This window comes from Aptenodytes patagonicus, chromosome 2, assembly GCF_965638725.1.
Source record: "Aptenodytes patagonicus chromosome 2, bAptPat1.pri.cur, whole genome shotgun sequence".
Lineage (NCBI taxonomy): Eukaryota > Metazoa > Chordata > Aves > Sphenisciformes > Spheniscidae > Aptenodytes > Aptenodytes patagonicus.
Genome location: NC_134950.1, coordinates 83,860,210 through 83,876,976, shown reverse-complemented (window position 1 = coordinate 83,876,976; position 16,767 = coordinate 83,860,210). Strand labels below are relative to the sequence as shown.

Below are 16,767 nucleotides of genomic sequence, written 5' to 3'. Positions count from 1 at the left end.
AATGCCTAAAAGATGTGGGAAATCCGTTCCCCAGTTTAATATTAAACTGAAATACGATCCTTCAGTCTTTAACTGGGAACATCTGGTAGAAAACTCAGCTGGTCAAAATTTACTAGCTAATAAAGACTGTAATGAATTTCCACAGTTAGAGTTATGCATGTTTTATATAAAAGCAATCATGACACTACAAAGCACTCAACACTTAGAGCAAAGGCAAATATTATTTTGTAAGGCATGAAAGAAAGATACATCATTGCAATTTAAAGTGAATTTTATGGCAATAAAATAACGTACTTTTTTTCTTTTTAAGTACAGAGCCCAATTAAAATATAACCAAACCTAAACTTTCAAACTCCTTAAAGCAAGAGATCAGACAAATATGTCAAATATGTTTAATTTTTTTTCAAAATAACTGATGGCAAAATAAAATATTTACATCACGTCATACTGTGTAAACATGTAACGTCACTGTACAAAGAAATATACATGCAAAATAAAGCAAAAATTTAACTAAAACAATAAAGGAAAATAATACACAAACATAATGATATGAGGTTGGTACGAATACACATCCAGTTTCGAAGTCAGTTGTTTTTTTTTAAAAAGCTTCTGTACAACTTTACAAAAAAAACCCCCAAAACAAAAAAGGAATAAATAGAATACAGTGGAAGCCGCAAAGCTCAAAACTAACCCAAGCTAGGTTATGGCTTAAGACCCATATATCTAACTATTGTGGGATGTCGGCTTGGTTTCTTTAAACATGGCATTTGACACAAACATAGATGACAACACACCCATATGAACTTAGTGATGCACAGAAAACCATCTCTGTCTTCTTAAATAGCTCACGTTAATAGTACTTCAACCTTAAAAACAGTTACTAAGACAATTACATTATGTGTCAGATTCTCCTCATCTGACCACTACTTTCTGAATGTATTCTTCACCAAAGAGCACAAAATTCATTTGTTCATTTCACAGAAAGAAGTAAACACAGATTTGAAAATTCTAAAAAGTAGTAAGTGTTGAGACTGATTTTGGGAAAGTCAGACTTTGGCATTTTGAATATAATAATAATTTTAAAAAGCGTCACCCTACTTCTTAACCAGTTTGAGATTTGGGATACGAATCTGTCTTTTTTTTTTAAACAATCCTTAAAACTGACTAGTCTGGACTAAATTCTATGCTAACCCTCATCTTAAACTAATAATGACAGTGTGGTACAACACACCCGCCCCTGCCCACCCAGAAACCCCAAACACACAAACAAAACCATAAAGCTCGCCGTACTAAGTATGTGCTTTTTCTATATATTTATTACAGTTACAACAGAGGTCCTCATAAATAGTTGCATAAAATGTTAAAGCCACAACATTGCACATGATATGAAAGAAAACAAAATCCCAAATGAGTGCATTTACAGTATTTCATCCTGCTGTATACTGCTTGACAATTGGGTCGGCAAGCTGGGCACCAACCCGAAGTCCTTTTCTAAGGGGACAGCGAATACTGACCCAAACTGAAGACCCGCACAGTGGTATACCACCATTTAGGAAGGAGGGGAAAAAAAAGGATAAGGGGGGGGGGGGGGGGGGAATTACAGACCGAAGGCAGGTAACAGTCTATATACAAGTAAGGCCTACATTTTATCAGAGCAAAACGATTCATTCTATTTGTATGCAAAAACTTTGAGGTTGGATGCACTTAAAAGCAGAGTCTGATCTCAGTGCACTGCTACGTGAGATACATACAGGCGAGCCAACTGGAAAGCTCTAGGACCAAGTGAAAACCAGATGTTATAAATGGAGGCCGTATCAATGGGCAGCCATTTTGGTGAGTCTTCTCCAGGCATGATTTCATTTTTGTTTAACACCAGTGCTTTGAACATAGGCATTTCTTCCTTGAATAAATCTTGAAAACGGTAGTTAAGTTCACTTGCAAAATTCAACTCTTGTTTATTAAAAAAACTATTTTTATTTTTTTTGCAGAAACCTGAATAAAATACTGTTACTGTATCGCTCGTGACTGCTTTTTGCAGAGTACAGTGCTATCGTCCTCCACCCCAGTGAAGTCTGCATTGCCAGTCCCCCGCGCCACCCCGCGTGGGTCCCCCTGGAATGCGTTTGCACACGAACATTCGCTAGCAGCTGGTTGGCTCGGGGTTTGCTTTCCTCAAAATTCAAGTCAACAGCTGATTGGCAGGAGGAGTCTATCTCCAGTCTGATCGATTGGCAGGAGGAGTCCATCTCCAGTCTGATTGGCAGGTGAAAGAGAATGAGAGAGAACTTCAAGCAAGGTCAAACTCTTGGCAAGAGCCTGCTCTGTAAGAAGTTTTTAATGCTACGGATGGGTCGAACATCATTCTGGTGTTTTCGCCGCTCAATGAACGAAGTCAGTCTGGATATGTCAATGCTGTCAGCACTTTTGCTATTCCCCAGCTGCAGCCATTGCTCCTGGAGGGCCAGTGCAGCTGAGGGACGCTTAGCTGGGTCATCCTGAAGTAGGAAGCATACAAAATCTTTGGCCTTCTGGCTAACTCCTTTGAAGTAGTCATCTGGGAAACTAAAGTCTAAGCGGCAAATATTCAGGCAAGTTTCCTCTACGCTTTCATCCAGGAAAGGAGAGACGCCACTAAGAAGGACATATGTGAGCACTCCAATGCTCCAAACATCTGAAGTGAGGGAAACAGGATTTCCAAGAATAATTTCAGGAGCTGCAAACTCTGGGTTTCCAAGTAACTGGTGGATATAATACGTGGTATTGAGCTGGACTGCGTCTCCAAAGTCAGCCAGTTTTATTGTTGGCTTAGTGGAACTCTGGTCCACCAAAATATTTTCAGGCTAGAAAACATAAAAGCAAACGTTAAAATGTCTTTTTTCAAGTCAGTCTAAAACACATTTAATGCTCCAACATTACTGCTTCCCAGCCGGTGCTGTCAGCTCAAGAACATAACAAACAGCTACAAGCTATGAGGATTACTGTTGAAGGCCAGCTCTGTAAAGCTCCAAGGCAGTCCTACCAAGGCTTCCCCCAGACCAACCGGCAGGCAGTCTCTTGCCAACTACAATGTGCAATGAACGTGTTTCAGCTGCTGGCACTATAATTTTTGCAGGGAATATAGTTCTGCCAGATAATACTGCAAATGTTCACAGTAACAGCTCTGCAAAGTTTCACAGGAACCCGTGTGTGGGAACTTAAGCTTAAAGAACAGCAATTACAAATAGAGGGTGAATAAAGCAACCGCTCTATTTGCTTTATGACAGAGAGACACCAAAACCCTTCCATTTAAAGATTGGAAGATCTTGTCAGAATTTTCATCATGCTTTCAACAGAATTCAGCTTTACTTGGTGATACTTTAACGTAACGCAGCTGTACGGATGGAAGTCAAACACTGTCATGAGACTATGGCACCAGCCGATCCTGTTGGATGCACATGGCTTCAAGAGAACTGCCCATGATTGGTGAGCTGAAAGTGGAATTATTTTTATGGTTTTATTTCTGAAGCTACTGCTGCTGTGGCTGTAATCTTAGCAAAATAAGAGTGACTTACCTACAACTAGTTTTTAAGACTGGAAAAAGTACTGGTGAACTCCATATAGCACTAGAAAACTTTAAATGTTGGGTCTCCATGATATGCAGACCAGACTGGTTTGCTTAGAAAACAGAAGTATGTGGAGGGAAGATGCCAGCTCTTTTTTCTTTTTCTCACCATGACCCCTTTTGGCTAAAGAAACCCTGCCTACAAAGATGACTTTTCAATGTTCAAATTCCTTATTATTCAAATACAGGTGGAAAATAAGAGTATAAAGAATAAGTTTTTAATTACTATTCACCTTAAGACCTTCTTATATAGCTTTTCCTACCAGAATGCATCAAATCCTTGTGGCTCAAGTAAAATTCACAGGGTAGAACAGAGAACCAACAGGTACCATTCACACAGATACCACAACCCTCAAAGTGCAGTGATGAGAAACAGATTTGCAGGAACAGAGGAAAAGCAGTCTCTTTCACAACAAACTCTACGCTTCTTGAGGAAGAAATGGATTTCTGCTGCAAGTTCCTCAGAAAATAAATAAATAAAAAAATCAAACAAAACTGTTCCTATCAGCAATTATTTCCAGCGAAAAGGAACACACGTGGCCAGCAAGCTTTAAGGAGAAAGCACAGGGAATTCAAGGTTTCTGCTTTGCTGGCTATGAGTGATCTAAAGCATTTGGGGATGGAGCCCCGCCCCATACTCTTCTTCATTCAGTCTCAAAGCAATTCACAGTTCTATGCTCTGATCTGCCAGTTTCCTAGAAGAGGGAGGGGTTTATGCCTGGAATGGCACACACTGCCAGGAATGCCATTCACTCCTCACCTTTAGGTCCAAATGTGCTATTCTGCAGTTGTGAAGATACTGCACAGCTTCCAGAATCTCTCCCAGGTAGAGTCTGATCTTCCCTTCTGTGAGGTTTCCCCATCGCACGACATAGTCTAGAAGGCGACCCTGGTCAGCCCTATTGGAATTACAAGGGTTATATTTTGTTTTAATTTAGATATCAGAACTGAAAGGAAAACGTAAGTCTTGAAAGTTATATTAAAAAATGCTTAAGGCAAGCGTCCCTTAAAAACTACAACTGCATCAAGTAATCACTGTTTCTGATGTTTGGCTTGTTCATCTGTGGAAATGTTCTGTCACTTACACCTGACCCGCACCTACAATTCTGAAGTGGGAGCAGAGGGTGAAGGCAGAGAAGGAAAGGAAGAAATACTGTAGTTTTAGCCAGACTTGAAAGACCAGATATGTCCTGCCATAGACTACAGGAATAACCATAGCCTGCAGCACCTAGAAGACACAGGACTAGTGTATGAAGAGGAGATTTGATATCAAGCTATCAGATCACAACATTCCTCATTCACTCGTGTAACTGCCTGATATAAAATAATTTCTGGACCTTCAAACTAAGATAATCACCTACATATCAGTTTAATATATCAACTTATTTCCTTCTGAGTATATTATTAAACTCAACATTCTAATAACAGCATTAGACACCTGCGATCTTTTATTTAGGTGTCTTCAAACTTCTGTGAAACCTTAAAGTTCCTTATTCATAAACCACTATAAAAGCCCTGGAAAGTCAGCTGCACAGGTTGTATTTTACAGATAACATTATGGTCCACACACATTTCTAACACTAGTATGTAGTTGGTGGAGGTCTCAAAGGTATCGAGAAGGCCAATGAGCTGGGGATGCTGGAGATTCTGCATGACTCCAAGTTCATGGGTAACCTGGTCTCGCTTCATCAACTTCTTATTCACAAACTTAGTGGCTACTGCTCGCTTGGTTCCCTTCTGGTCACACTTCTTAACGACAGAAAATCTGCCCCTGGAATATAATATCGAAAGGAAAGAATTAACAGAGAGATGCACTAAGGACATACCTTTTACCTTGTAAGATATCCTGAGAGAGATCTAATTTTAGATCTCTAATAAGCTACCCTTACAGAGCAGTTTCTGGACATAAACAAGAGTTTTAAGTACATGCATCTTCTACAAAACCTGTCTGTATAAATAATTAGCTCCTGATAAGAGAACTGTTGTATCACATTTGCACAGAACTCAAGTCAGAGCAGCATCCAGCTTTCAAATGTCATCATTAAGTTGAAGAAACAAGTATTCTATGTGACTTATTTTGCATTTTGCTCATTTTCATACTTTTCTGCCTGTAGTTCTCATACCCTAAATAAAAAGGTTTAGGAGAGCTTCACTACAGAAGCAGTGTCGGTCATTGTAAGGCATGCTTAAAAAAAAGACTGCGTAGCCTTCCAAAGTATTTGAAAAACACACATCCCTTAAGCTATGATACCACTTCAGCCTAAATATGTTTTGTTTATGCAGTGCCATCTAGTGCGGGTAAGATTTGCACTTCCTCATTTCTATTTAATCCAATGTAATTCTGGCCTTTTAGGTTCATATGGTAAGTATTTTTCAAAGAGAATTTCATTTTTTTGAATGAGAAATTAATATTTTGACATAGACAACTTTGGAGATCAGCACAGAAAACACACCTGCCAAGCTCAGCCACTTCACTGTAAAGGGAATCAAAGTTGTCCTTCCAGATTACCATGATCCCATCACTTCCAGGACCTAAAAAAAAAAAAAAAAGGGGGGGGGGGGAGAGAGAGAGAGAGAAGGACAGTATGGCCAACACTTAATATCATCAGATCCTCCTCAGAACTAAATTGTTGCCATTATAACCAATGGATTGTTTTAGAGGTTTGCAAAAGGAGAAATATTTGGACTTCATATTCACTTTGGGAATAGATTTCAGGAGGAATTTGCCTCAGTCAGACTGGCCCCTATCATCTTTTGCTTGAAGCTGAGTGTGTGCATATTAAAAAGCAACTCATGGCCTCATACTGTCCATCCTCTTGCAACTCAGAAAGAAAATGATTTCTGTAATCAACTATTTTATTGATGGTTTATGAAGACTACTACAGCAACAGAAGGCAAAGAGTATTCTGGAGGAGATAACGCACCAGAATTGACTACAGTCAAACAGCAAGTCCTTCAAGCCCAGAGGACTGAAAAAGACTTCATAGACTGATGCTGAAACCTTACTTTGTGATACAGCCTTAGAGTTTTCATTTTGGTCTTATGGACTAGGGAAACGATGGGTAGGATGGTCGCAGAAGAACTGGGGCCAGAACTTCGTAAAAGTATTGGTAGAGCTGAGTAGAAGGGCTAGGGAAATACAGCTGCCTGTCTTTTGAAGTCTAGTTGCAGAGTAACCAAGACATACCAAATTCTGGTTTAGTTTTGATTGAAAAGTGAACGCTTACTTTTGGACAAGGTCAGTAAGACCAAGGACTGTGGCTGAAAGACGGCAGTTTAGTCTACACAACTTCTGTGACTCTGATTCTGGCCAAATCACAGTTTTGGGCTTCTGTACTTGTGTAGGAAGGACACTCATTACACCAGTTCCTTAAAGCACACAGTTTCACACCGATTCTTGTCCATCAAGAGCTTTTTACTCCCCTGACTATAAAGTTTCCTTGGCTGATACACTATCAGTGGAATCACCCCGTCCTGTTAATCCCCATATGACACAGGGTGGCAGCAAGACAAACTGGATCACACACCAAAGCAGCTCGGCCAATGCAGCAGAACAAATGCTATAGTGCAACTAATTCAGGTGCAGTGGGAACTGTCCGTACAGGAGTGAGTAACCTTGGCAAGTTGAAGGAAACAGCAAAAAGAATAGGTATCTTACATTATGTCTCATTATGAACAATAACAATCAACAACTGGGAAAAAAAAAGTTATCAGACAGTGTAGCAGCTACCTGAAAACAACCTCTACTTTTCAGGAAACATTAGTGTAAAGAGCAAAATTTTGTTTTCTGCCTCTTTTATATATTGCAACACACCCATCCTAGGGCTTAACTACTGGCTGTCTTGGGTCAGTTAGCAGGAAGTACTGGGAATAATCACCACCTCAATATGTTAGCAGTGAGGCACTTACTGTGGCCGCCAACAAGCTGAGCTCAAAGTGGCAGCACGGATTATAAACCCCAAAAAATTTCAGATGAGGTTTTGGAAGGGGGACAATCTTTCACAGTCTGGTTTCAACATTCCAGGAAAATGGCAAAGTTTTTTGGGGGAAAAAAAAGGGGGGGGGGGGGAGAGAAAGAACATATTTTGGAGAGGTTCGGGACAACTGTACAAGTCCCCGTATCAGCTGGGACAGACGTACAGAGACAGAATGAAGCACTTCATAATCTTATTTTCTTTTCTATCAGTCAATTTGAGACAGAGCCATTCCACCTAAAATCTATTAATTAATTCTTGCCAATGGATAAATATGTGGGCCTCTCAATAGATTAAAGGACCCAGATAGCATCAATTGTTATAAACTGCATGTAAGAAAGCCTGCTATGCTGCTGTCTCACTGTGTTTTCCCTAATTCTAAAAGTGGAGGATCCAGAACACTTAAGAGAAAAATAACCGAATGTACAAACACACAGGGAAACTTATCACTATGCCATCAAACACATCAAGTAAAAAACATTATTTTTTTCCTTTGCTGTCTGCCTCCAAAACACAGGCATTTTTCATCTTTGCAGGTTTCCTTTTCATTCTCTCTCAAACATTCAGGCTGCCTCACTTTAGGTACTGAAATAATGTAATTTAAGTGTAGATCCATGATGCAAAGACAAGAAATAGTTATATGTTCTCCTGAACACTGTGGGCTTTACAATTCAAGCAAAGGAGCATATTAAAATACAAAGCAATGCTACTCTTTTCTTATCTGTACACTTTAGAAATTATATGAGTTGGTATAGTAACTTTCATTGAGACTAAACTAAGCATGCAGATGATATGATTTTATCATAGTATGTTTGAACTAGTATTGACAGACAATGTAAATGAATGTTGACAGTACTGTGTAGGCATCTTGTCTGTATGAACCTCTAACTAGTTACATCCTAAAAGTGCATCTATTCCTGCTGAAACAAGTAATATATCACAAGTGAAAAGGTTTGTTATAATACTCCTTTAATATAAGAATGTCCAAGAGCCAGGCTTTTCTTTTTCCTGTACTATGGGTACCAGACACCTTGAATGTAATTAGATTAAAAAAAGCAAAGAGACAGGCCTACCTAAAACTCGTAGACTGGCGGAAGATGAAACCGAACCCATATCGTTTGCAGCTACACATGTATAGATACCATCGTCTTCTGCAGTGACGCCAATGATTTTCAGTGAAGCCTCTCCTAAGTCACTGAGAAACACAATGGCATCCGTTAACTTTATATTCATTTTACAGACCTTAAATTATGGAAATCAGACAAAGTTAGATCGACACTGTTAATATTTGTTATTCTCTAGCCCCTATCTCTCTCTGGACAAACATTACTAATGCTGCCCCTGCCATTTCAGAAGCGTCTACCAGAATTTGAGCACTTTGTGTCCATCAAGTCTCTTGGAATGTCCTACAGACTATTAGAAAAACATCCTCACTGACACTCTGTCTCAGCATGTCCTAGGCTCCATTGTGTTTGAAAAATCAAATGGTTCCCCTATTTCTTCCTGCTTCCTCCACTTCCTTCAAATTATGAGAAGCCGTATCGAGACAACCATCCATCATTGTTCTTTCCGAAAGGCTAGCTTCCATTCCTGACTCCCAGCATATAGAAGCTGATCTAACATCTGTACTTTCAGAACATTCATCCCTTGTAAGAGAGGGCTCCACCTTCAATACAAAAGGCACACCTCACCACAGTTTTGGAGACCTCAGAATCTGGAAGAATGAGGATGGGAGGAAACTGAAGACTTAAGTTTTCCCTCCGCTCCAGGGCAGAAACAGCAATAAGCTATGTAAGACCACAGGAAAAGGATTCTGCAGACTCTTCCTTAATCTTTCTCACTGCGCAACCACCCTTTTTGTTTGATGGTTTGTCTTCAAATGGCTACTTAGCTGTTCTTCTGTGCAATTCTTGTCTAGTACTTTTTTGACCATCTGCCATGGACATGAACAGCAGATAATTTTATTTGCAGAAGTCTCTTACAAATGTGAATACTTGGCAAGTCCTCCCTACACTTTTCACCTCTAGGCTCAAAACAACACTAACATTGTGTCATTCTTTCACAATAGGGCATATTTTCAAGATTTTCTATCATTCTTATTGTTTTCCTCTGGATTCATCCCCGTTACTGCAAGTCATTTGACTGACTGAACCAAAAACTATTTTTCACGGTCTTCACCACACGATTAATTTCAGGGAAAAAAAATGAATGTAAATTTTAGGAACATAGGAAGATGACCCCCCTCCCCCAGCTCAAAGAACATTTCATGATTATTATTTCTAAAAATCTGTCATTCACAGCCAACATGATTTACTGAATATAATTCTGTAACAGTAATGGATCACAGTGAATTAAACCTAGTGAATCTAACTCTTACTCATCTCTCGCAATGGTCCTGGATGCAGTAGCAGAGCTGCCACAATGCCTCTGTCTCCCATAAAAAAAATTATACCCAGTGAAAAGGAAAAAGCAGCAGGAGGTAAAAAAGAACAGTATAACATGCCATCAAGTTTGCAGGTAAGCTGGGCTATACCATACAACCTCTAAGAAGATGACATACTCTTCTATCTATTATTGAGGAAAGTTTTCACAACCCCCCCCCTCATTCTGAATTAAGAGCATAATTCATAAACAAGACACTTCTTCGCACTGAAGTTACTCATTAAACAACATTTTCTGTATATAAAAGAATGCATTTTCAGAAAAAAAAAATTTCTAACACACAGTTTCACATTCCAAAATACAGCAATTTCTCTTATTAATCAGATGTTTGAGTTCCCAGTTAGTCTGTTAAGTTCTATCACAGCAAAGCTAAAACCAGACAAAAATGTTAACTTCCGTGCTTCAACAATGAAGACAGTGACATTGCCAGGTCAGTAGGAACCAGAGGCTTTTCTTTGCAAAATACTGTAGTGTGATCTGAAAGCAGTCATTTGCCTCAAAAATGATGGTAATGCTACTAATGGAAATAAGCAATTGGCAGATGGCATGTAACAGCACTGGCATGTCACAACATACTGTTCTGGTTCAAGCACTAGGTAAGCGTGACAGAACCACAACGGCTTCTGCAATAGCTAATCAGAAGTACCAGCCGAATTTTCTTGTTTTTAAAAATCAACTGAATATAACATTTCGGTACCCCACCCATACACAGAAGTTACACAACATCTCCAGAAAATCCCAGCTGTGAAATATTTCTGTCTGAGGGCAACCCTATCTTTATGCCTCAAAGCCAAAAGCTATCCTGCACCAAGGGTGCAAATAGAAAATATAACATTTCAGCAGTTCCTGTTGAAAATTACACAAATTACTGTACCTGTACGAAATGCTGTGATGACCGTCATTGCTCAGTGTGTTATGATCAGGACCTTTCCAAGTAACTGAAGCCTTGGGGCGACCACAGACTTTACACCTAAGCACGATGGTCTCTCCTGTCTCACATGTTACCTCACTCAATGGTATTATAAACTCTGGGGGAACTGGAAAAAGAAAATTAATGGCATTAGGTCAATTGAAGTTAATCAATTTGCTTTTCTATTCCTTGCACACTCGCTTTTCTATTAGACAAAGTAGTATGGTACTTTAAATTTCCAAGGTGTATCTATCCCTCTACCCTTGGAGCACATCCGTGGTTAGGCCACTTGATGGGGATCTGCAGGTCTAGTGAATTTTTCTCTGCATGAACTTGGACACAACACTACTGCTATGCCACGGTTAACCCTGAAGCCTACCATGGTGAACCAAACACCCTGTTTATGGCAAGCTGAGGAAACCCTACAATGAAAAGTATTTAAGGACATCCTCAGCTAGGCTATCTTTATATCCAGCTAAGTTTGCAAAACACCTCACTCATCTACTGAGGCACTGTAGCGGTTTCCCATTTTGCATACAGCTCAAAAAGTTTGGTTCTGTTTATTAAGATAAAAACCCAGTTTGGCTCTGACCCCAGAGGGCCACTATCTTTGTCCTGATTAGCCTCTGCACTGAACAGGCTCTGAATGTTCCCTAGGGTGCAAGGTTAAAAATGAAGCAGGTGGTCTCCAATTCCTGGCCTTGTTATTCTGCAAATTCAGCAAGGCCCAACTTCCATACAGTCTCCATGCAAATGCAGTAGAGTGCAAATCTTTCTGAACACGTCATATCGTCATTGTGTTTTATGTTGTTTTGGACTTGTGAACAAAAATTAGTTCCTTGCATATTAAAAAATAAATACAACATTTCATTAACTGTATCCCTTATGCAAAAAGAGCTTATGTATATTTTGATAAAAACCACTTAGTTCCTGACGTAATTCATGATGTAAGGAAAAATTTCTTTACTGAAAGAGTGGTGAAACATTGGAACAGGCTGCCCAGGGAAGTGGTGGAGTCCCCATCCCTGGAGGTATTTAAAAGACGTGTAGATGAGGCGCTTAGGGACATGGTTTAGTGGGCATGGTGGCGTTGGGTTGACGGTTGGACTCGATGATCTTAGAGGTCTTTCCAACCTCAATGATTCTATGATTCTATGTCAAGCAAATTTAAAACAAAGTAAAACATGTTCTAATCAAATTATATTCACTGGGACTTTTACAAGTTAAAGCAACTTACCATCATAAATGTAATTGGGATTGAGAAGCTGGAAAGGAGAAATTAAAGAATTAATGTCCTTATAACATTATAAGAAATTAAAGAATGGTAGAAAACGAAGTACAGAGATGGTTCAAAGTTAGCTGTACCCATGTCCTGGTTTTGGCTAGGATAGCGTTAATTTTCTTCCTAGTAGCTGGTACAGTGCTGGGTTTTGGATTTAGGATGAGAATAATGTTGGTAACACACTGATGTTTTAGTTGTGGCTAAGCAGTGCTTACACTAGTCAAGGACTTTTCAGCTCCCCATGCTCTACCGACTGAGAAGGCTGGAGGTGCACAAGAAGCTGGGAGGGGGCACAGCCAGGACAGCTGACCCCAACTGGCCCAAGGGACATTCCATACCACGTGACGTCATGCTCAGTACATAAACTGGGGGAAAGCTGGCCGGGGGGGCCGCTGCTCAGGGACTGGCTGGACATCAGTTGGTGGGTGGTGAGCAATTGCATTGTGCATCACTTGCTTTGTATATTCTTTCATTATTATTGCTATTATTATTATTACAATTTTATTTCAATTATTAAACTATTTTTACCTCAACCCATGAGTTTTCTCACTTTTACTCTTCCGATTCTCTCCCCCATCCCACCAGGGCGGGGGGGAGAGTGAGCGAGCAGCTGTGTGGTGCTCAGCTGCCGGCTGAGGTTAAACCATGACAACCCACAAAGATCCAAGAAACATCTGAACACCAGAATTTCTGCACCGCTCTGCTCTTTCTGCAGTATCCTTATGCTATATCATGCTTGCAGGCTCAAAGATTATCTCTTCCCGTTTTCAGACTGGACAAACACTGTCCATTAAAACCATGGTTGCCTCCAATTCCTTCATGTGAAATTCTGACAGAAGTTACTTTTAAAGAAATCCCAACACAGCTGCTTTTGGAAACTACTACATCTTTGTAACATTTACCTTTACAGAAACCTTGTTGGCAAGTCCTTCTCGGGATTTGCGGTAACCATTTTCTAGCTTGCCTTCCCTTTTGCCGTCTTTATCTTTTTTCTCAGATTTCTTCCTTAAACGGAGTGCTGTGTGCCAAGACGTTGACTTCCTGAATACAGAACATTAAACTTTGATCAATTTTTTTCAACTCCAGGTTATGTGTTATACTCTCTAGTTTCAAATGGCATTGGAAAAGTATGTCAAAATGTTATTTCATTGTATTAAAGTATACTGAAATGAAGTAAATTAAGTATTCCATAAGGGATGCTACCCTTGGTTAAAACTGTAAGCAAGCTAGTAATATTAGTCTGTAGTTCAGTATTTCTTTAAATTGTTGCTGGAATGGTAAACTTTCTATATGAAAATACAAACTGTCAATCAAACTGAGCAATGATCAGTATGAAATCCGTATCAAAGAGCCTATAGAAGCTTTACATAAAGCTTTACTGCTAAGAGCTTTGATGTAATTTCTCCCATTGCAGATTTGAGAAAGATCTTCCTAGCACAACCAGATATTTTCAATAGGTTTGTGGCTCAAAGAGGAGATCTAGGCATTCTGAAATCTCACTTCACTTGAAACAAACATTTATGACTGTTTTCCTAAACAAAGGTGCCTAGCCTGACAACTCATTCTATTAAATAAACCAGTAACTATTGTTGCTCTTAAATCAGGTATTATTTCATCACTTTTTCCCAGAAGATTGCACTACTACAGCTTTTCAATAAGGAATATGTGCTTCTGGGCTCTTTCGTATATTTTGAAGTTTGCTAAGGGACCTCTCAAGTACTTATTCTGCTTGATGTTCATTTATTTCTCAAAGATCACATCAACTTTTGGTTTAAAAGGTTCAAAGCCTTGTCTAAATTGGAAATTTTTCTTCCCCCTTCCCTTCTACACACATCCAGGCACTCACTTGATGGTTCCATCAGGGTTGTCAATGATGACTGCACTGGTATGCCCCAAGACATAGCCGGGAATCCAGCCCTCGGCTGCGGGGCACTGATCAGTGGCGGCTCTGAACACCAAAAACATGTTCTGTTGGTTGCTGGCTAGAATCTGCACGACCTCTCCTTGGTAGACATTTATCTCATCCTCCTTCACTGCCGTGTAATCGTGTGTCACCAGCATGGTGGAGATATTGCTACTGCTGCTACTTTCACTCTGCAAGTGTCAATTGGAAGCACAAAGAGGGGGAGAAAAAAAGAATCAAGTTTAAAGTTCGTGAAGAAGACAGGCTGTTCTTGGCCTGCTACATTACAACCATTACCTGCATGATCCACGTAAGCTGTAGTCAAAGAAGAGAGCTACAATTTCTCTTTTAGAGCTGCCTGTGTCTATTTATCTTGTGCAAATTAGTTTGATCTTTGAGTACCTTCATGTACAGCTGCTGCAGAAATTTATTCCCATTACTGCTACTAAAGTTTACTTCCTTTAACTAAGAGTCAGTTTATACATAGATCTCAACTGATCTTCCTTTCAAGCTCAGACACTGAACCTTGCATCTTTATCAGGCAACAAAACTACAGTACAGCACATAGGACAGTTTTTCATGGTCTTACAGGTGCAGTTTCAAAATCATAATAGGTCAAGACTTTACCTCATAAAGACCAGAAATTCCAACAACGAAAAATACATATAGTCTTTCCTAGCACTATTTGTCAGATCTCAGACACCAGCCTTCTGCACGCAGAACATGACAAGGTACAAAAGAGCAAAATAGGCTTTTGACAGTGTCTCTCAAAACCTCAAGGCTTGTCCCTGGTTGAATCTGTATGATCAGGTTTGTTCCTTTAAATGCATAGGATGAGGTAAATTACTGAAATAAGAAATTATTCATTTCTTGGGCAAAATAGGCCCACTGAACTATCAGAATAAAGCTGGAAATCTCACTCCTAACTGATTAATGACTATGACAGCTGAGTGTTTGTTAGCTGTTTATCATAAACTTTCAACTAGTGTTCGTGAATGTTGTTCGTTTCCTCACCGAGCATTTGCAGAAAGCTAATTATGGCTGATCAGGTGTACATTAAAAGTCATGCTACTTTTCAAAACAAAACACCTTCTCCTGGACACAAATCCACTGGAAATTATTATCTTTTAAAAGTAAGACTCATTTTGTCCATTTGCATGCATTTCTCATATGAGGTTTAATAAACAGAAGTGTGAAATCTATTATCAGACTATGCAACCTATTCCCTGAAATAATTTATTTCCTTCTTGAAACAAGATAAAAACGAAGTGGATGGCCTATTAATGGTGTGGCATGAGGCGTGTATGTGTGTGTGCCTACCTTTTATCTCTGTTCTTGCTTCAGACTGTTTCAGTTCACTATCAGTGAGGGCTCACTATTGCTTAGTAGTAGCTGAGTTGAAGAAGAAAATCAGTACCCAGCTGTAGCTGGAGACTGCTATGGCTTACATAGCATAACCACACGTTAGAACCACGTATGTGCTAGCAGTGAGTGGAAAGCTTGGCACACAGGATTAAAACAGTGTCACCGTTTTTTCTCAAAACTGTCAGATATTTCTCCCCTCACTGTTGAGGAGATACAGCAGGGGTCAGTGGACAGCATGGTACACTGAGCACCTGGAAAACCACGTTCTCTTCCAACCTGCTAATGGCCTTGAACAAGTCACTCCATCTCTTGGTGTCTGTGATTCCCCATGAGTGTTTTGGCTGGCTAGTCTACTGAGAAACCAAGACATTTGGAAAGGAATATTCTCAGATTACTCATTCATAGCATGTGCAGCACATTAATGCTTGGGTTTCCAGTGAGTCTGTACATTTTATTCTAGCTGAACTATTTTATTCAACCGGGTGAGTCAAGTCCATTCTGTCTTTTTTCCCCTATTACCATGATGAAGCAATGCTACCACAGAGAAAGTTCTCATCCTGGATTGTACCTCTACTAAAGGATATTTATGTTTAATTCCAGATGCTCTATTTCCAGTGGGAGAAGTCACTTTGTCTGGCTTGCAGGGCTGTCTGTGTGGTCTTTTCCTATTAGCAAGCCCCTTCCATGATTCAGGCAAACTGGGAATAGTAGAACCAAAAAATCAGCCTCATTTTCAGTCATTGTTTAAGTTAAGATTACAACTTGCTAGATTCTTTTAGCTAGATGAAAACCAACTCTATTCAGAGAAAGCTGTTTTTTTGAACTCCTTCTGTTAGACTTACAGGAGAAGAGGAAGGGAAGGCTGAAGTAGCAAAACCAACCTAAGTCCCAAACCTTGCCCCACACACTATTCCTGAGCATACTGTTTCTTAGCACGCAGCAGAATTTGTATAACTGCAGGACTCACCTTCCTGTAACATAATATTTCTTTTTCATAGTTAAATCTTGAAGGATCATATAAAACTCTGAATATTTCTTACTTTCAACAAGGAGAGATAAATCTTTTAAATAAACAAATGTCTGGTAACCACTAAGTGACAAACGTTTTTGTGAATGTGTTTATATCAGAATTTATTCTCACCACAGAAAGATAGCTTTTTCTTTTGTGTTGCAAGGAAGTAATAATTCTTGCACAGTTAATGTTTTTCTACTTAAAGTTCTGGTGGTCATCACCAACCTCAATCATGGGATTAGAGGAGGATTTATAATCAAAATATAAAAAAAATCCTC

The 16,767-nt window shown here is 39.5% G+C and overlaps 1 protein-coding gene across 4 annotated transcripts in view; it reads right to left on the bottom strand.

The window, feature by feature from the left end:
* Positions 1-202: 202 nt before the first annotated feature.
* The window catches only part of TRIO (trio Rho guanine nucleotide exchange factor), a 260,532-nt gene continuing 243,967 nt past the window's right edge, over positions 203-16,767 (bottom strand). For 3 of the 4 annotated variants that reach the window (XM_076330348.1, XM_076330349.1, XM_076330350.1), the window contains 9 exons: positions 14,056-14,303; positions 13,112-13,250; positions 12,165-12,192; positions 10,892-11,054; positions 8,649-8,770; positions 6,055-6,133; positions 5,172-5,372; positions 4,362-4,500; positions 203-2,840 (listed from right to left, as the gene is read on the bottom strand). In XM_076330348.1, coding sequence (XP_076186463.1) covers positions 2,298-2,840; positions 4,362-4,500; positions 5,172-5,372; positions 6,055-6,133; positions 8,649-8,770; positions 10,892-11,054; positions 12,165-12,192; positions 13,112-13,250; positions 14,056-14,303 — 1,662 coding nt within the window. In that variant the 3' untranslated portion in view covers positions 203-2,297. Of the gene's footprint in view, positions 2,841-4,361; positions 4,501-5,171; positions 5,373-6,054; positions 6,134-8,648; positions 8,771-10,891; positions 11,055-12,164; positions 12,193-13,111; positions 13,251-14,055; positions 14,304-16,767 lie in introns of those variants that run through there. The other variant, XM_076330351.1, reaches the window with a different exon arrangement.